The sequence below is a fragment of the Lissotriton vulgaris genome, chromosome 5 (genome assembly GCF_964263255.1).
Source record: "Lissotriton vulgaris chromosome 5, aLisVul1.2, whole genome shotgun sequence".
NCBI lineage: Eukaryota > Metazoa > Chordata > Amphibia > Caudata > Salamandridae > Lissotriton > Lissotriton vulgaris.
This window is the reverse complement of record NC_141693.1, coordinates 57422642-57443502: the sequence shown is the minus strand read 5'-3', so window position 1 is coordinate 57443502 and position 20861 is coordinate 57422642. Positions and strand designations below refer to the sequence as shown.

At 47.4% G+C, this 20861-nt stretch overlaps 1 protein-coding gene across 1 annotated transcript in view; it reads left to right on the top strand.

The window, feature by feature from the left end:
• The window catches only part of LOC147710143 (E3 ubiquitin-protein ligase TRIM11-like), a 166211-nt gene that overhangs the window by 126934 nt on the left and 18416 nt on the right, over nucleotides 1-20861 (top strand). Inside the window, exon 5 of the mRNA XM_086920837.1 lies at nucleotides 8041-8093. Coding sequence (XP_086776963.1) covers nucleotides 8041-8093 — 53 coding nt within the window. The remainder of the gene's footprint in view (nucleotides 1-8040; nucleotides 8094-20861) is intronic.

Sequence of the window (20861 nt, the reverse complement as noted above, 5' to 3'; positions counted from 1 at the left end):
CCCAACGTTGCTTTCCTTCAATTTGTGATTTTTGTGTACACACTTCTTATATTCTTTCCATGAGACAGTCGAAAGCATTTAAAGTGATTTTCAGTCCGTAGAATAAACTGCACTTTTTTTTGTAATGTTCAGGTTAGCACTGTTGTGGTTCTGCTACAGTAGTTTGTAAAAAGAGGTTGTACATTTTGGATATTGCCTATTCCTTCTGCATTTTCATTTGTTATACTTTTTAGGTTTCGCCTGGCGTGTGTGTGTGTGGGGGGCTCTGGGTGGGCGTGTGTGGCTCTGGGTGGGTGTGTGTGTGTGTGTGTGGCTCTGGGTGGGTGTTTGTGTATGGGGCTCTGGGTGGGTGTGTGTTTGTGGGGCTCTGGGTGTGTGTGTGTGTGTGGGGCTCTGGGTGTGTGTGTGTGTGGGGCTCTGGGTGTGTGTGTGGGGGGGCTCTGGATGTGTGTGGGGTTCTGGGTGTGTGTGTGTGGCTCTGGGTGTGTGTGTGTGTGTGGCTCTGGGTGTGTGTGTGGTAGTAATTGCTGTCTGCTGAGCTCGTTTGTATGGTACAATAGGTCTCACATTGCGAGAGATTAAGCTAATGGCAATTTGAATGACAAAACCAACACATAAATACAAATTTTGTCATTTACAATGCCAATATCTCTAACTTTTCCAAAGGCGAAACCATTGCATTGTAAATGCTTGTTGTTCTCAGTGGGTACTCTTCGTGACAAGATAGGGGATGTGTAGCAAGGGTAGTTTCTGATGGCTTCCGATATTTAGTATCTATGTCACCACCGATCCTGACTCATTCTACGACAATAATCTCCAGGGTCCCCTACAGAATCTCAGGAGAGACGTTTGCCACTGGAGGGCCCTGCCCTTGTCCCTTCTTGGACGAGCTGCTTTGTCCAAGATGATGGCACTGCAGCGGTTTCTTTACTTGTGCAACATGCACCATTCTCAGTCCCCGATACCTACTTCCGGACTATAGAGACTGAATTAAGGACCTTGTTGTGGGACGGAGTGCCCCTCATATAGCCCTCAGAAAACTGACACATGACTCGTATGACGGTGGTATTACGTTGCCCGACATCCACAGATATTACCAGGCAGCACAGCTCACCACTGTTAACCAACGGGTACATCGGCCTCCAGCCAATACGGTGTTTCATATGGACTGTTATGTGTTACGGCCACTTGAATACACACGATCACTGTACACCTCCCCATGTTATATGATCCTCACAGGACCCACCGCTCTTCCGGTCTAACTGTGGCACACAACTCTTAAAACACTGGACTGGGAGGGTAGGATCACCCAGACAACACCACTATGGGACTCAGGAATACTGGGCACATTAGGCCGAAGACCCGCTTTGATAAATGGGACCTGATAGGTTTCTCCAGGGAGGGAGATCTATGGAGGGGTGGAACAGTTTTGCCGTGTCCTGACTTACAGCATGAATATTACCTCGTCGACCCAGAAACCTTCTGATACCTTCATGTCCACCACACTTTATGGAAGCCACGTATATATATACCCATCAGTAGGCTAATTCCTTATTTGGATGTAACACAATACGAGTAGGTTTGAGTGAGAATAGTTCTTTTTTTTGTCACATGATTTGAGTCCATTTCACTAATTATAATTTTTTCATAGAAAACGTTGTAAAAGAAAGAGAACAGCTGACGCTCACAACCCTTTCTCTACTTGTCCTTTTGAGTTTGAAAAGGTCCAGGGCTTTGAGCAAAATTCCTCCATTACATGGGGATTCATTTCCAGATTCAGGATCTCTGGCCGTTCTGGTTTACCCTAAACTTTAATGGCAGCGGTCCCTAAAGGGGAGGTCCTCCCTGAAGCATCCCTGTTAGAAAACAGAATATTAGATGACTACATGGTATGCGAAGCAATCTCCTTAACGTATAAAAAACGAATTAACAGTGCATCCGACACATTGCTTCAGCTCCAGCAACGTTGGATACTGACATAGGAGACATGGAGGATGAGGACTGGCTGGTAGCCCTAGCCTCTCCCAAAGAGATGGCGATCAGATCACGATTTCGTCTGGTGCAACTCAAGATACCACACAGGACCTATGTCATTTGCAATACATTGGTCAAAATGGGAAGGAGTCCTGAATCAGCTTGCGTGCGGGGGTGTGGGGGAGAAGGCACCTCTTACCATATACTCTGGCACTGTTCATCAATACAGACTTATTGGACCTCAGTGGTGGCTTTTATAAACAGTGTCAGAGGTGGGGGCTCGTCTCCCTCGGCGAAGTGCTGCCTCCTGAATGTGTGGGAGGCCACGGACCTGGGCCGCATGGAGCAAATATGAGTCACTTTAGGCCTCATGGTCCCCAAAAGGAAGATAGCAAGATTGTGGGGAGCAGAATCCCCACCACAGCTCAAGGATTGGAGGTGTGATATGGACTGATGGTGGTGGCGGAGAAGGTGATCAATGGGGGTCGCGGTTGCCCCCGTAAGTGGGAAAAGAGTTGGGGGTCACTGGAATGAACTTCTGCTCTGCTTCAGGAATGAGGTCCTCTTTAATGGCCATGGGCGGGAATGTACTCACAAATGTATGTAGTGATGTAGACTTATGATAACGTCGAGTTCCAACTTGTGTGAAGCGGGGGATCCTGTCTCTATTATGTAATCTAGAAAGCCTGATGATATTGATTGGATTTTCCCGTCGTCTTATATTCAACTAGCAGCCCGTCCCGACCTTGTCTGGGAGCAATCAGGCTTCCCCAACCCCCGCCCACCCCAACATTGTGCAGCAGCCCAGGCCCCCGCCTGCCCCGACATTGTCAATCAGGCCGGGCCCCCGCCCGCCCTGTCCCCCGCCTGCCCCGACCCCCGCCTGCCCCGACACCCGCCTGCCCGGAGCCTTACCTTAGTCGCCGCTCCTCCCCCGCGCTCCTCATGTCACCGAACATTGTGCAGCAGCCCAGCCCACTGCCCGCCCCGACATTGTCAAGCAGCCCGGGCCCCCGCCCGCCCCGACCCCCGTCTGCCCGGAGCCTTACCTCAACCGCTGCTCCTCCTCCGCTCTCCTCATTTCACCGCTCCTCGCCGCTTACCGCTCCTCCCGCCTGTCCACCGGTCCTCACCGCCATTCCGCCGTTTGTCACCGCTCCTCCCCCGCGCCATGTCCGCAGCTCCTCCTCGCGTTCCTAGACGCCGCTCCTCCCCGCGCTCCTGACGTCAGCACGCAGGTCGCGGCCGGCACTACTTCGAAGGGACTACTTTTTTTTTTTTTAATAACGCATATTTTTATACTTTATATAGCCTATGTCCATCTGCACACCCTGACGATTACAATGATGTATCGGGTGTGTTGATTGGCGCTGTGGTTCCCGAGTTTACCCGCCTCAAAAGGTGCAAAGTTCTTCCTTTATATTAGTAGTATAGATATAGATATAGATAGATATAGATTAAAATGCATTTCATTTTTTAATAATTACATGTATGGTTGCATAGTTTTAAATTCAAAATAGGTGATTAAAATATTTTATAGTTAAATCTTAAAAATACACTATTTTTAAATCTATTTAAAATATGAATTGTATTTATTTATTTTTAACTGTTTTAAATAATTTAATTTGCAGTATTAACTGGTTTTAAGTCCCTACATCCCTTATTTTCTATGGGAGGGTGTTGTAATATCACTGGTTGAACATATGCACTGCTGAACTTACTACTTTGAACACTAAAACGTAGTAAGCTTACTCATAAGTGTCCGTTACTTTTGTGAATCCGGCCCGGTGCCTAGAGCGTTCGCTGCTCTCAGAACACCCTTCAGAGCGGTATAGCTCATTCCTCAGAAAACATTCAGCTCTCCCTGCATGGTGATGGTGATATTACCCCTAACTGAGGGCCAGTACCTTATCAGCGCTGGAGGCAGGCCTCGGAGCGCTATCAGCACCCCCTGCAGGTGTCAGAGAGTTTAGCGATGCCTCACAATAGACCATCAGTGTGACAGCACTTAGTTCCGGCCCGGAGCGCTATCCATCTACAGTGCAAGTAGCACCTCGGAGCGCTTTTCTCCCACCGCACCTCGGGGCGCTATCCTCCCATCGCACCTCGGAGCGCTATCCTCCCATCGCACCTCGGAGCGCTATCCTCCCATCGCACCTCGGAGCGCTATCTGTCCAGGGTGCAGGCATCCGCGGCCTCTAAGTGCTATTCGTCCAGGGTGCAGGCAGCAGTCCCCCTCCCTCCTGCTCAGGCGACAAGGCTCTCGTTGTGGCTCTTGCAGCGCTGAAAGGCCTTTTGTGCTCCCCGCATCCCTCCATTAGGGCCCATCAGGGGATGAGACAGGGCCGGGCTCCCCGCTCTGGAGGCCGCACAACAGAGGCTCTGTGACTGCGGCCTGGCACCGGCCCCTCCCGCCCCTCACCTGGGCCCCTCTCGTCGCCCCTCGGCCGCTTTGTACTGCCATTACCCGTGCCCTGCATTTGGCCTCATCAGTGCACCTGACCGCGGCCCGCCAGGGATGCGTGACTGAGCGGGTCTGGACCCGTCCCCGGCTGTGGGTGGAGTCCTGCCCCTCGCCCGCAGAGTGCCCTCTAAACTGCAGTCTGTAGTCAAAGCAGTGTGCAGAACCATGCCTGGAACACCTGTAACTACAACAGTATTCAGGTCGTGCAGCCCGGGCCCCCGCCCGCTAGGGCCCCCGCCCGCCCCGACCCCCGCCTGCCCGCCCCGACCGCCGCCTGCCGGGAGCCTTACCTCAGCCGCCGCTCCTCATTTCACCGCTTACCACTCCTTCCGCCTGTCCGCCGGTCCTCACCACTCCTCCCCCGCGCCATGTTCACCGCTCTTCCTCACGTTCATGGACGCCGCTCCTCAACGCGCTCCTGAGGTCAGCAGGTCGCGGCCGGCGCGACTTCGAAGGGACTACTTTTTTTTTTATGTTCATTTTTTAAATAACGCATATTTTTATACTTTATATAGCCTATGTCCATCTGCACACCCTGACGATTACAATGATGTATCGGGTGTGTGGATTGGCGCTGTGGTTCCCGAGTTTACCCGCCTCAAAGGTGCAAAGTTCTTCCTTTATAATAGTAGTATAGATAAAAAGATGTGATAAAAAAACTCTATAAGCCTGTACCCTGTCATGGTCCAGGTGTTGTGTTGCAGTCCTTTCAGCAGCAGGACAGTCCTTCCAGCAGCAGGGCAGTCCTTGCAGCAGCAGGGCAGTCCTTCCCGCAGCAGGGCAGTCCTTCCCGCAGCAGGGCAATCCTTCCAGCACCAGGGCAATCCTTCCAGCACCAGGGCAGTCCTTCCAGCAGCGGGGCAGTCCTTTCAGCAGCAGGGCAGTCCTTTCAGCAGCAGGGCATCCTTGCAGCAGCAGGGCATCCTTGCAGCAGCAGGGCAGTCCTTCCAGCAGCAGGCCAGTCCTTGCAGCAGCATGGCAGTCCTTGCAGCAGCATGGCAGTCCTTCCAGCAGCAGGGCAGTCCTTCCAGCAGCAGGGCAGTCCTTCCAGCAGCATGGCAGTCCTCCCAGGAGCAGGCCAGTCCTTCTAGCAGCGGGGCAGTCCTTCCAGCAGCAGGGTAGTCCTTCCAGCAGGAGGGCAGTCCTCCCAGCAGCAGGCCAGTCCTTCCAGCAGCAGGGCAGTCCTTCCAGCAGCAGGCCAGTCCTTCCAGCAGCAGGGCAGTCCTTCCAGCAGCAGGGTAGTCCTTCCAGCAGCAGGGTAGTCCTTCCAGCAGGAGGGCAGTCCTTCCAGCAGCCGGGCAGTCCTTGCAGCAGCAGGGCAGTCCTTCCAGCAGCAGGGCAGTCCTTTCAGCAGGAGGGCAGTCCTTCCAGCAGCAGGGCACTCCTTCCAGCAGCAGGGCACTCCTTCCAGCAGCAGGGCACTCCTTCCAGCAGCAGGGCAGTCCTTCCAGCAGCAGGGCAGTCCTTTCAGCAGGAGGGCAGTCCTTCTTCTGAATCTTCCACATGTCCAGGAGTGTTCTGATGAAATGTTCTGAAGGTCCCCATTTCATACTGGTGCCAGCTTTTTGTGGGGAAATTCTCCAACCAACCCCAAAACTGGTTCTGGTCAGTTCTTCCCCATCCCCTGGTCTTGTCTCTAAACTGTCCAGGGTGACAAAGGCAAGGCCAGGCCTGATGTCAGTTTCCTTGTGTGAATCTTTAGAAGTGTAATTAGGGTGGGGTCCAGCTTCTCCCAGCCATCCTATCAGGAAGACCCTTCCCCCTTACATCCTTTGCTCAGTGTCTGGAAGGGTGTACACCAACGCCAATATGTTTTTAAGGGAGAATCAGTGGGAGCTGGGAGGCTTTGACTGCAGCATTCATTGCAGCCCACATTTGACCCATTAAAGGTCATCTGATGGATGCATTGTAGGTGTAAATAACCCCAGACTGGGATTGAATAAAGGGCTTTGGATGCACATCATTGTGCACGTGGGGTCTTCCAGTGCACAGTGGGTTCTTATTTAACACATCTCGTTCTACACAGCTGTACACACAAAGAAGCAGTCAAGACGGTAATATTATATATCAATAATAAAATGAATGCCCATGTCGACCCTATGGATCCCCCATAGGATAAATCACAGATAGATCCTATGGATGCCACAGACAAGTTCCGCCAAAGATGAAGGAAGAATCCTAAGAAGAAACAGTGCCTCGAGGTTGCAGCGTATAGTGACATGAACTCGCCTCTCTCCAGAGGTAGTATGGGGCACTAATCCCATTAAAAGTTCTAGAACAGGGAAGACGGGCTCTACAGTGGCCGGGATTGTGTGTTTATTGATCCAAGGTTCTAGAGCAGCAATGAAGGGGTTTAAAGTTGTAGGTATTGCGTGCTAACCCCACCAAGGTTCTAGAGCTTAGATTATGGTGATTACACTTGCAGGGATTATGTGCCTGTCTCCCTCTGTAGTGAGGGTATGTGGGCAGAGAACTGTGGGCAGAGATCTCTGGGCAGAGATCTCCCAAAGTACTGGAGCTTTTACGCATTCATCATTGCTGATAACAATATTTCCATTACCCACTGTGTGTAGCGTAACAACCTGAGAAGGATGAAAGGGTGAGTGCTGGATTTCACAGTTATGGTTTACAGGTCAGACAGATGCTGGCAGTGAGCACTTACCTCACTGAGCTATCTTGTAAACTTGAGGATATATTTTTAGAGGAGTTTGTGCTCTAAAGTTCTTTCTGTATTGGTCTCTTTACCAGTCCATTGCCTAAGCATTACAAATGTATAAACTCTGAATATTAGTGACCATTCACCTTTTCCTACCCATCACAAGCACACGGATTCTTCTCTCGTTCCTTGAGCAACCTTTGTACCTTCTTTTTGTCTAAATTAACTTTTGATCTAGTTCAAGTATATGAAATTAAATATACTGGACTTAAACAATTCTTTGACGCTTTTGTGTTTTACATTGACTGTACGTTTTGAAAAATTCTATCCTAGATAGCAGGGTATGTTGTTGTGTTCATTGTTGGTATGTCTTACCGGTGTTTGACTTAATTAAGCAACACACACATGATAAATTATAAATTACTCTTCTCTAAAGCAGTCGCGGACCACTTGTTCATTACCTGATTGGCTATATGTTCCTAACTAATGTGGCATCTGGATTTGTAGTGTTTTAGGAGCACACGTAAACGCTCCAGCCATGCGTGCATTATTGGGGCCAATCTCCGGCTGTGCGTACTTTATATACACAAGACTCCACCAGAAGCAGATGTAACCTGTTAGTCAGCCCCCCCCTCACTGAGCGAACCACCGCTCATAGACCCAATCTGAGGCTCTCCGTGGACTCACATGAAGCACGCTAGTCTCACTGAGCTATCTGCCATAGAACACCCACATCCTGTCATAAGATGTTGAAGGTACTTTTGGATATTGTTCGAGCTTCGACTGTGGTGTATGAACAGTAACTCACACTGAGCTCTAGTCCGCAGGCGCTGCTCTTTATATTGAATCTTATTTCAAATACAGGTCTTATGTGATGTTCATCCTCTGTTCCTGTAGCCGTCATTTCTCTTTAATACAAAGATGACGTGTGTGTTATTCATTACAGGTGTAATAATGTGAAGATTCAGTGCCCAGAGATGGTGGTGACGAGTTATAAAGGTAAATATTATTGACGATTATCTCTGTATGTTATGGTTCATGAAAATGATGTGGTATGGTATGGTTTTGTGTGGTATGGTATAGAATGTTATGTTCGTATGGTATGGGTTAGGAAGGGAGGAGATTGTGTATGGTATGGTATTGTATGGTTTGGAACGTTATGATTGGATGGGATAGTGTGGTGTGCTATGGGTTGGTATCATGGTGTAATATGGTATGATGGGATGGTGTGGTGTGGATTGGTGTGGTGTGCTATGGAATGGTATGGCATGGAATGTTATGGTGGTATGGTATGGGGTAGGAAGGGATTAGATGCGATTGGATGGTGTGGATTGGAGTTTTATGGAATGGTATGTTATGGCGGTATGGTATGGACATTATAATGGGATGGTGTGATGTGATCTTGGGTGGGATCATAGTATAATATGGGATGGCATGGAATTGCACCTCAGAATTTGGCATGTACTGCATAGCTCATTCTGTGTTTCAGAGTTCTAGCTCCAACAGTGACCTAACACTTGCTTCTGCAAAGACCCAGCACATACTGACCCAGGGCATGCATCTACACTGACCTAGTACATGCATCTACACTGACCTAACACATGCACCTACACTGACCTACAGCACATGCACCTACACTGATCTAACGTATGCACCTATAGTGACGTAGTGTATGAACCTACACTGACCTAGCACATGCACCCACGCTGGCCTAGCGCATATATCTACTCTGATGTAGTGCATCCATCTACAATGCAGTGTAGTGTATGACTAGAACTGTATACCTTGGAGTAGATCTGTCATTCTGTGCCATCAAATGCAGTGTACTGACTGGTACTGTATACCTTCGAGTAGCTCTCTTGTTCTGTATCATATAATATAGAGTACTAACTAGTACAGTATGTCTTGGATAAATCCTGTTTTCTGTACCATCTAATGCACTGTACTGGCTAGTACTGTATACCTTGGAGTAGTTTGCCATCTTATGTGGATTACTAGCTTCTACTCTATGCCTTTGGGGTAGCTCTGTCACTCTTCACCATCTAATGCAGTGTTCTGACTAGTACTGTATACCTTCTAATAACTGTGTACCATGTAATGCAGTGTACTGACTAGTACTGTATACTTTCTAATAACTCTCTCGCTCTGTCCCATGTAACGCAGTGTACTGACTAGCACTGTATACCTTCTAATATCTCTGTACCATGTAATGGAGTGTACTGACTAGTACTGTATACTTGCTAATAACTCTCTCGCTCTGTCCCATGTAACGCAGTGTACCGACTAGCACTGTATACCTTCTAATAACTCTGTACCATGTAATGCAGTGTACTGATTAGTACTGTATACTTTCTAATAACTCTCTCGCTCTGTCTCATGTAACGCAGTGTACTGACTAGCACTGTATACCTTCTAATAACTCCCTTACTCTGTACCATCTAACGCAGTGTACTGACTAGTACTGTATACCTCTAGTAGCTTTCCTTCCCTGCAGCATCCATTGCGGTGTACTGATTACTACTGTATACTTTTGAAGTATTAGAAGTAGCTTTGTCACTCTGTACTGACTAGTAAAGATCACCTTCTAGCACCTCTGAGATGCACCCCAGCTGGAGAACATTTGCCCCAAGATTCCTCATCCTTTTCTACCTGAAGGACAGCTGTCGAAGCCTGATTTATTTTTGAGAAGCAGCTTCACCACTTGTGAGCCTTTTCTTTCCTCCTAGTTCTTGCTTCTGCACTAACTTTGCTGCTTTGACTCTTATTTTCCAGTAGTGGAGAAACTTCCAGTAGTAAGGTTGGATCTAATTGTAATAAGGGTTTGCTTATCATGTCACTATTTATTCGACTGGTGTCCTTTTTAGGTCTCGCGACCTATCAATGCGCGCAAGCGCATTGAGCGGAGCGAGAATTCAAGTGCTCAAAATCCTCGTGAAACGACGGGCTTTTTGCTGCGGTTTTCTTCGAGTTCACGTGGCCACAGGCACGCGCTTTTGGGCCATAAACTTGCATTTCTCCTCCCCAGCCAGCTTCCCCCAGGCCGTAGCAGCACTCCTCCCACACCTTTGAAGTGAAGCTTAGCTTCACTTCAAAAGCCCCTGCTGCTTCACACCGTGTCGCATTTCTCCTCCCCCTTCTCTGCCTTCCCTCCGTCTTGTTTTTTTTGCTGTTTGCATTTAACCGGCTCTACATGCCGAGCTGTGACCGCAATCTTTTACCCAGAGTAGATGCTATGCAGGAATGTCAGTAGAGTGGTTATTCTAATCGAAGCACAAAGTTACCTTTTGTAGAACCTTCAGTACCGTCTCACTGTTTTTGTGCTCACTGTACTATGATATAGCAGAAATTCGCTGTGTTGACCCGAACATTCAAAAGAATAAATATGGATTTTAACTTCTTAGCTGCATAAGTGAGTTTGTTTCAAGCGCTATGCAAAACTTCAAAATCAAACCTTTTACATGTAGTGTGTGTCAAGTGCTCTCTTTTACACAGTGTCACTTGGATGTTCCCCATTCCAAAGACTCATGGTTTTCATGTAAACTTTTATTTTTAATGTGCAGAAAAATGTGTAGCTGCACCTAGCATATACATCGGATTACCGTATTCCACAGTGGAGGTGTAGCTGCACCCAGCATGCACATCTGATTACCGTATTCCACAGTGGAGGTGTAGCTGCACCTAGCATGCACATCTGATTACCGTATTCCACAGTGGTGGCGTAGCTGCACCTAGCATGCACATCTGATTACCGTATTCCACAGTGGCGGCGTAGCTGCACCTAGCATGCACATCTGATTACCGTATTCCAAAATGGCGATGTAGCTACACCTAGCAGGCACATCTGATTACCGTATTCCAAAATGGCGATGTAGCTACACCTAGCATGCACATCTGATTACCGTATTCCAAAATGGCGATGTAGCTACACCTAGCATGCACATCTGATTACCATATTCCACAATGGCCGCATTGTGACTTTTTTTCTGCTCGTGCTTTGCAATGAGGTTATATTGCAACATTATTTTCTAGACAACGATTGAGTGTGATTGGTACAAGTGTTACAATTTTATTGTCCTCTCATGCAGAAGTAAGAGACATGAACTATATTTTAAGAGGGAGCGTTTCTTCTTAAAACCGAAATATCCTTATAATTACCGAATCAGATCGATTATCTCTTTAGAGGGATGTTTTGCCCCCTGCGGTTCAGACGCAATGGTTGTAATATTTTACTTATTGTATGGTTCAAGGGATAAGGTTTATTTTCACCTCTCATTAGAATGAGTGCCTGAGGTACAAGAATCAGAGCAATAGTATATTTTGAATTCATTTTGGATTATTGATTGTTGATTTGTCCCGCCAGAAGCTTTCCACCTATTATTAGCCATTTAGAAAATAAAACAAAAAAAGCGTTGTTTTGTACTGCGATGTGATGTACTGCGGGGTGATGTTCGGGCCAATGGGAAGCAACACTTGTATCGTTTCTGGCCAATAGATCACAAGCAGTATCTCTAGGACCCTACCAATCATCGAAGGTGTCTCTGCCGTGTGGGGTCCCTCAAGGCTCATCCCTGAGTCCGACACTATTTAATATCTATGTGTCGGACCTTGCAAATGTCATCAAAGCATTTGGGATGAGCCTGACCTCCTACGCCGATGACACCCAATTGGTACTGGCTATCAAAGGGGACGGGGAGGAAGTGGCCAATCGATTCACGAGAGGAATGATGGCAATAGGTGACTGGATGGCCACGAATTGTCTGAAACTCAATTCAGAAAAAACTGAAGTGGTCATCTTCGGTCACCTCTCCCCGGGCTGGTCACCTGTCTGGTGGCCACCATCTTTCGGTCCCCCGCCGAGTCCAGCTAGCAAAGTGAGAAATCTAGGCGTCATCTTCGATGCTGGCCTCAATTTTATGGCACATGCGAATAAAACTGCGGCTTCAGCTCATATGAAATTGAGAATGATTAGGAAAATACTACCTTTCCTACCGAACACGGCCGGGAAAACACTGGTCAGCTCACTAGTCCTGTCCTCCTTGGACTATTGTAACGCTCTATTCTTAAATGCCCAAGTCCGAGTGACAAATAAGATGCAGTCAATCCAAAATGCAGCCGCACGAATGCTGGCTGGGATCCCCAAGTTCGCACCAGTTACAAACATCATTAGGGATCTCCATTGGCTCCCGATACGCAGCCGTATCAAATTCAAATCGCTGTGTATTGTTTACAAGTCACTCAATAATCAAGGTCCCCACTTTCTCAAACAGAATCTTCTCCATCATGTCCCAACCCGATCTCTTCGTTCCTCTATTCAGAACTTCTTGGCTGTGCCTTGCACTAGAACAGTCACCTGGGGCGACAGGCGTTTCCTGGTTGCCGCCCCTAGACTCTGGAACACCCTTCCTGCACATATCCGAGCAAGTCCCTCCCTGTTCACATTCCGCAAACAGCTAAAGACGTGGTTATTTGACCAATAGCCTTGTATATCTTCTTTACCCCAGTTGCTGACCCATCCCTTAACTAGCGCCGAGACGCCCACGGGTATTCGCCGCGCTCTACAAATGTCAATAAATAAATAAATAAATAAATAAACACAATCACACTGCAAAAGGCTGCGATGTGTTTCTTCACGATCTAATGGACGGGGCAACGTCATAGACGCGGTGTTACAGCGCGCTATCAGTGTGACCGTGATGTATCGTCATACATCCTTAAGGAAGCCGCTCCTTGCTCCTACACCAGTTACTTTGTTGTAACATTAATGATTTCGGTATGATAATTAGTTGAGAGTATGTGGGGAGCAAATCGTGGATGGAGTGACAAACATATTGTTAGGATGTGGGGACTTACTCTCAGGTACTAGAGCGACCATGCAGTTCTTTTGCTTGCTGCGTCATCGCACAGCGGCACCAGCCATACCACTCACCATGGGACGCCAGCTTACTCAGCACAACTTACTCCCTCTTGCCGGTCATCACAACAGAGGCTGCAGGGCCTTCATTTTCCGGGCGCCGCCAGCCTCGCTTCTCCTCCCCCACCGCACTTTCCTTTTTTGTCTGTCACAGGTGCTGGATGGGGGTCCGCCACCCAGTGGGCTTCTGGGGTGATCTCTTCACTTCACGCAGGCACTTCTGACAGCCCAACTGCTTACTGTTCAGACCATTGGGCTCATCTCTCACCCGTTGGGTCACTGGGTCGCCTCCAGGTCTGCCACTGCTTCTTGCTATAGGTGGGGGTGCTTTTCGGTGCAGCACACGCCCCCCGCCCAAGCAGCATAACGTGGCTCCCGCCCTCCTGCATACGGGTCCGTTCTGACTCAACGCCAATGAAATGTTGTGGGGCCATAGGCCCCCATGAATTAAATGTAACAACAATGACGCAGTATTATAGTAGGTAGAACTGGCCCTGGAAACTTGTGCACGGCCCCTTTTATTAACATGGTTTCCTCAGGAGGTGGAGGCTTCTACCACCATGATTTGTGGTAGGGTGTTGGGTGTCCCCTGGGGCAGGGAGATGGAGGTGAGCAATGGTCATGTTCACAGAAGGCCCTGCATAGCGTAAGCTGCTTCTCTGCCTTTGCGCCAGCTTCCATAATACATCAGAGGCAAGTTGTTTCCTTCATTTGCATGGGGCTCCATGCAAATGAGGGGATGCCCCATTAGAATAGTGCCTGCACTATATGTACACCGGCATTACTTGTGTTACAGAAGGCACTGCACAATTGTCTGTGGCCCCTTCTGTAACAGTACAGTGGGATGCATGCCTGAAACAAGCACTGGCGTTGCCAATAGGTTTCGCATTTGGAAAGTTGGAGCTATTGGTTTTGTAAATGGCATTTTATATTTATATATTGTTATTGACAATGCCAATAACGATATATAAATATAAAATGTCATTTACAAAACCAATAGCTCCAACTTTCCTACTGCGAGACCTATTGGCAACGCCAGTGCTTGTTGATCACTGTGAGTATCTGCCGCCTGAATTCGGTCCAGCTCCTCTCCCAGCGTGTTAACTGATTCTGTTCTGTTAGCGGCTATTTTTTAGGTCTCGCCTCGGCAGCTCCCATGCGCTGACCTAGGAGGGCCTTTAACCATCGGTCTTCACTTTTCAAGCGCTGCACTCGGGCTTGTGGCGGCATCCACCTTGCGGGATCGAGCAGCGACGTGCCACAAGCACAAGTGCAGTGCTTGAAAAGTGAAGAATGCGCGAGCACGCAAGCACAACTCCCGGGCTTGTTCTGTTAGTTGCTTTCTCTATAAGCAGAGATTGTGTGTGTATAGATTTACCACAAGGCAGCGTGAGCAAGCGTAGAGCGGCTTGGAAACATGAGGCGGCATACCCAATCACCTCCAGCCTCTGACGGCGTGTTGCTGGGCAACCGAGTACACCGCCTGCACTCCCAGGTGAAACATTTGTACCCTTGCTTGTGTTGTGTGTGAGCATCCGAAGAGTAGCGGTGCTGTCCCACAGCATCCTGACCAAGTATACAATGGCGTTGTACTACTTTGGCAGAGTTTGGGACTATTTTGGAATGTATTTATGAGCGCTTTTCACAAGCGCAACTGTTTATCGTAAAGTCACTTTTCACAACCACTACTGTGCGCCCGCCTACTTTTTGTGCATGCCGCTCTGCATCTTTCCTCCCTCCTCTTGTGCTACGTGTCCCTTCGTCCAATTACCGCCCCCGCTTTTTGCTCCTCTTATGTTGTTCATCCCTTCTGCCATTAGCGTACCTTCCCCTTTCCTGTGGCCGTAGCGGATCTGCCAAACAGGCTTGGTCAGGGAGGCCTTTTCAAGTTGAATACAATATACACGTTCCTCATACCCCGCAGACGCACCAACCAAGATACGAGATGTCCATTAACTTGATTAGGATTCTCTAATTGTGACTGATTGGCATATGCAGCGGTAGTGCTGTGGACTTCAGGCAATATTTATATATGTGATTTTCTTTTTGCTTGTGTCACGGCGCAAGGTATTAAACAGTTATTACGTTCATGTACCAGACCGAGGTCAAGACAAAGAGTCACTGTACATGATGCACAGCTTCTTGTTTATTGTCTCCGTTTCTGGGACACTTTAGCATCCAAGTCGGGAGCTTCTTGACAGGATGGTTGTTCTGAATGGACAGATGACGTGATACTCCCTTAAGTGCGGAAGTCACTTTGCAGCAATTTTCACAGCTTTATTAGTTGCCAAGATAGACTGATTCATTTTACCACACACAAGTGACCCCTGAGTGCCTGCGAAAGTTGGTTTAGGGATCATAATGAAAGACTTGTTCAGAAGGGGTAAAGGTTCGAATCCCGGCAGTCCCTTCTGTTGATCAATAGCTTTGATTGCAACGATTTGACTACCAGGCATTGGCACCTTTTGCAAGTTATGCAAGCTCTTACTGACCTGTTGCTGTTCACAGATTCGGCTATGGGCAGAATCATAGACATCAATACACCAAAATGGAAGCTGTACCGGAAGTGACATCACACATCCTTTGACCTTAATGACATCACATTAGGGGACGTATATGACTACTACTGACTCCAAGGCATATTGAATAGTGGCATAGCTCATGGTCCTCCATGCTAATTCAACATCATGTCAAGGGAAACAGTGATGTGGCAGTCTCCAGCTGTGATAATTGAGAACATGAAAATGGTGAAAGGACAAAAAAAACAGAGTACTCTTTCAAGGAACTTGGTTCCTTTGTTCATGCAGCACATAATGCAGGAAATTGACATACAACCCATCTCTATGTGTGGGTGTGCAACTCTGATCATGCCAATGTCCACAATTCTTCATTCTTCAGGAAGTGTCTTAGTCAATCGAAGGTGTACTCCAGCCTTCCTGCTCCATGGAAGTATAGGGGATTTCACACGAGATGCATACACGTGGCGTTCCATTGGTTTCTGGAGGGAGGGAGAATGAGAGATAGGAGAGCAGTAGAGGAAACAGGTAGGAAAAGGACGGATATCAGTTCTGACCACTAGTAAACCCTGCTGATAACTGTAGGGTCTAAATAAATACAGGACTCCTCCCAACGTGGGTGTGCTCCTCCCATCATTTAATTAAGATCTACTCACACATACATTCGGTCCTAGTTCGGCTAGCCATGTAAACTACATGGATTTACACAGGAAAAGCTTGTAATCGTTCTCCACATGGTTTGATCAGCTGCTACTAGTCGTTGTCTTGGCCGATTCCTGGGGCTGGTCGTCGTTTTGAGTGTATCCCTACCACACATCAGTGAGCAACCTTCCGAATCATGTACAGCACCCATCGGGAGACGTGTTACCCGGATCTCTTGCACAAGAAAACTCGTGGAGTCGGTCAGTTGAAAGAGATCTACTGAGCGGCGACCCTGGGCCCAGAGCACTGCTCAAGGCCTCGCACAAGGTCAAAGATGGTCTTAATGGTGATATTACATCACTATTAACATTTTTGATGATATCACTAAAATCATGTTTGCGGACAGTGGGAATATTGCTGTTTAATTGAGTGACCATTGCAGGGACATCTACATGTTGTGGTAGTGCAACCTTCTCGCCAATTTTAATGTCGGATTATGTGTATTGGTGGAGTTTCAAAGACATCAAGCATTTTCTTTAATCAGTCAAGATATTGGTTATGAGTGACTTTTATTGACGAGTACAAAACAGACTTTTTTGCTCAGGCTTTATTGTTGCCTGCAGCTATACAATGTTTTGATTGTTTTCCATGCTGCCTTAAACACTGATCTTGAATAAGGGAATAAACAGGGCATTTTCTAGTCAGCCTAAGACTTGCTACCAATCGTGTTTTCACACAACTGCCCCATGTTTAACAACACTGAAGGGAACATTTTCTGTTGAGGTACAGTTTTTACTGTTCATCAGTGTATTTGTGTTAGAAAGAAAAGCTATTAAAATAAAAGTAAATATCCCATCATTCAACACAAAATACCATTCCACATAATTCCACTCATAACACACAATCTCACTCCACATAGTTCCACTGCACTCAATACCACATAATTACTATCTGCATAATTCCACTGCACGCCATTCCACATAATTCCACTACATTAATCCACTCGACATAATTCCGCAACTAAAAATTACAATCCAACCCACATAATTCCACTACACAGCACATGCAAACACACACATAAAAAGTGTTTTACACAGGTGAAGCACATTGCCATTTACAATGCCAATAGCTCTAACTCAAACAAACGCGAGACCTATTGCATTTCCAATGCTTGTATTTGATTTTCCCTGTAGGATGAATGAATGAATATACAGCTACATAACAAGAGCAGCTTTGTTTTTATTCGATCATTAATGCTCGAAATATTTGTGGTCGATGCAAAAACAAATTCAGTTTGGGATGGATCCCTAAAGACATTTACTAATTCAGTGACAGCACGGCTTGTAATGCAGGTTTATCCATCTTGAATTTAAAGGCCCAAACAGCAATCTTTTTTATTTTGATATCTCTATCGGTATTTCATATAAATAATATAACAGCAGTGACACGATGACACACAAGGCCCTTTTCTGTTTCTCGATAGCGCATGGTATATTCCCCTAATGGGAGCTTCTTTGTTATTCACATGTAAGGGACTTAAAGCTTGAGTATATCATCACTGCCATTTGCTTTCACGCACACAAAGCACTCCACAAGGCCGGACCAGCCTACCTTAACAGCAGACTCAGCTTCTACACCCCCACCCACCAGCTCAGTTCCGCCAGCCTCGCCCTCGCCGCTATCCCCCGCATCCAACGAATGACCTCCGGCGGCAGATTCTTCTCCTACCTCGCCGCCAAGACCTGGCACACCCTCCCTACCCACGTACGGCAGACCCAAGACCTACTCGCCTTCAGAAGACTCCTCAAGACCTGGCTATTCGAGCAGGAGGAGCCCCCCCCCTCAGCGCCTTGAGACCCTCACGGGTAAGTAGCGCGCTCTACAAGTACTCTGATTGATTTCAAGGTGCCCCAGCTCTGACACAAGTGCACATAATCCGGAAACATCCCACAAGGTTCGTCTTCATGGTAGACATGTGTTGCAGCATTTTTTATGTCATTTCTTTTTTAATACAGGTGTTCAATTATACATAATATAATCCTAATTATATATAAGGGAACAGAAATGGCAATAGCGATCGCTAAACACTCATAAGGTCCCAAAGGCGAGACCTATTGACTATTCCAATGCTTGTTTTGAAAATTGGGTAGACTTGACCAGACTGACTAGCATGCGATCCATTCTTTCCCAAAATTTGACTTTTTGCTATGTGCTTTCCTAAGCCTCTGACGCTGTCTTTTAGTCGGTTGTGTGATATCTTCAAGTGGGTTGTACCTTAATAAAGTATGGGTAATATGGGTTACTGGTTCTCCCAGATGTATACTAGTTTTGTGAGGTGGACAAAACAGAGAGACACCACAGCTTTCAGTTCTCCTGTGGCACCTGCTAGTTAACGACCTTTCGGCTCCACCTCGCTGCTGTTCCGAAATTACTTCACTCGGCTCCACTGTAACCATTCCTAATTGTGTTGTTTTTTTGGCAAGAAACTTTATTATTTGAAGCTCAATTGTGGGAATTGGTTGGCGTGGTAATGTCCACTGTTCTTGGAGTGGTCTTTAACTGCAGCTTAATGTGGTCCAAAACAGATCCTATCATTCTTGGTAGCGATGCCAGTTTATCTAAAACTGGACTGCAGACACAAGCAGGAACATATTGGGTGTCAACGTGTGCCCTCTGGAATGTAGAGAGCCATTGTATTTAATAAGTCCACCTAGATGTCTGACTTACTAGACTGGTACGATAAGGCTTCGATGACAGTTTGAAATGAACTAAGCAAAATATCCCACGTATTGTTGTTGTTTCTTCCCCGACAAGGGGAGTGGCGGTCCAGTACTTCAGCTTGTAGGTAGATGTCTGGAGTCAGTGATAAGGGGGGGGCTGCCAGAGGTCTTCCTTCTTCCTGTATCAACACAGGCTTTGCCTGTTGCTCCACCTGTGAGTGGCAAGATCTCATACAATTGAGTCTTCCTCCAGAACTCGAATGGAATTCGACAGCCCTATAAGAGAAATACCATTGGTAATTTACTGTTTTGTTCCCTGGACAAGATCCTTGCCGTCCAAGCCTGAAAGTTGAGGCTTAAAGCTGTTATCGTTGGAATTAAATGGTTGGTGCACCTCAAGTATCACTTGCCTAACCTTGCCCTTTGTCGGGACAGTGTTTGGCTCTATTACACATTCATCCACCAGTGACCATTGGAATTAAGACCCGGTCCCTCAGGAACTTCATCCAGCTCAGACTGCAAAATCCCTAAGTCATTCTGACTTCAATGAGCTCAACACCTGAGTTTACCTTCTCTCCATGGCTCGGAAGCTCCTTTTCCCCTGTCCTCACACTGGAAGGCAGGTTTTTTAGTTTTAATTTGTGCAGAGGTAACAGATTTGAAATATATCCCCTTCTTGTTCCGAATACAATAGCCGTCATGTGGTGAGTACCTTTGCGGGTTTTCCACTTTATGCGCTGTCAGGGATTTAGAGATTACACTGCGCACCCCACATAACCACAAGATGATTACTTCAACACGCAAAGTCACACACAAGTCTTTGCCCCAGCAAGGCTATTGGTGGGAGGGTTTTTTCTCACTGGGCCACTGGCATGTAGGACGGTCACCTACAGGTGCAGACATCGGAAGGAGCATGCAGCACCGGCCTTGTGCCAGCCGCTCCCGCACCTCTCGGAGATTACCGCAGCACTGGCCATACCTGCAACCAGTGGCGTAACGAAAGTTGAGGGTGCCTCCCTGCAAGTTACATGGAGGGGACACATTCCGCATTTAATCCGGAGCTCTCAGATAGTGAGGTAATAGAAATTTTTAGGTAGCTAATGTGTCCCCCACTCGCACCCCATCCAAACACACGTGTCCCATGTATGTCATGTAATTCCTTTTCCGTGCCTGCTAGAAAGACGCATATGCATTTGCGTCCAACGTTAACATGTCAGTTATACAGTTCCCCAAGAAAATCACGTTAATTAGGCTTCTAGGCCTATGGTGCCAACGTCTTTACATGGTACACTTTTGAATAAAGCACACGTTTTCTCCATGTTTTCTGGCCCAGTCGAGCTAGGCCTTTAATCGAGACTCCGAGTTCTTTTCTGTCTCTGAAAGCTACAGTTTAGGTATGCATCCCTGACCTCTACCTTACATCCTGCCCAGATGAGCGGTGCCCGGCTCGGCCTGGCCTGCCTGCCAAGACGATATTTTGCCTACAGTTATCTGCTCAGCCTCCGCGAAAACACATTCCAGTCTAGTGAAATAGGTAAACATATTCCCGGCTGCAGAGCAAAGGGCCCTGCCTTCCTGTCTCCATGCAAGTATTTTACTGCTCCCGTTACCATGGTAGGCCCATGGCCCCCGCACTTTACATGAAGATCCATATGCACGCACTAGCATTCAGTGATGAATGTCCTCTGCCCGAGAGACCTTTTACTTCAGACACTACATCCTCCAAACACGAGATACCAGATATGCTATAGGTGCAGGTCGTTCTGACATCCCAGACATTAGTCTCTTCTACTAGTGCAAAAGTCAAAGCCCCCAGCTCTCCCCAGTTGCGCGTCATGCTCAGTTGCGCGCGCATCTATGCCAAAGGTTTCTGCTGATCCTGCAAACTTTCTCTAAGCATCCACCCACCTGTGACGTTACTTGTGATGTTTCTCTGACATGTCAAGTGCACGCCCACGTGTACGCCTTCTTACACGCC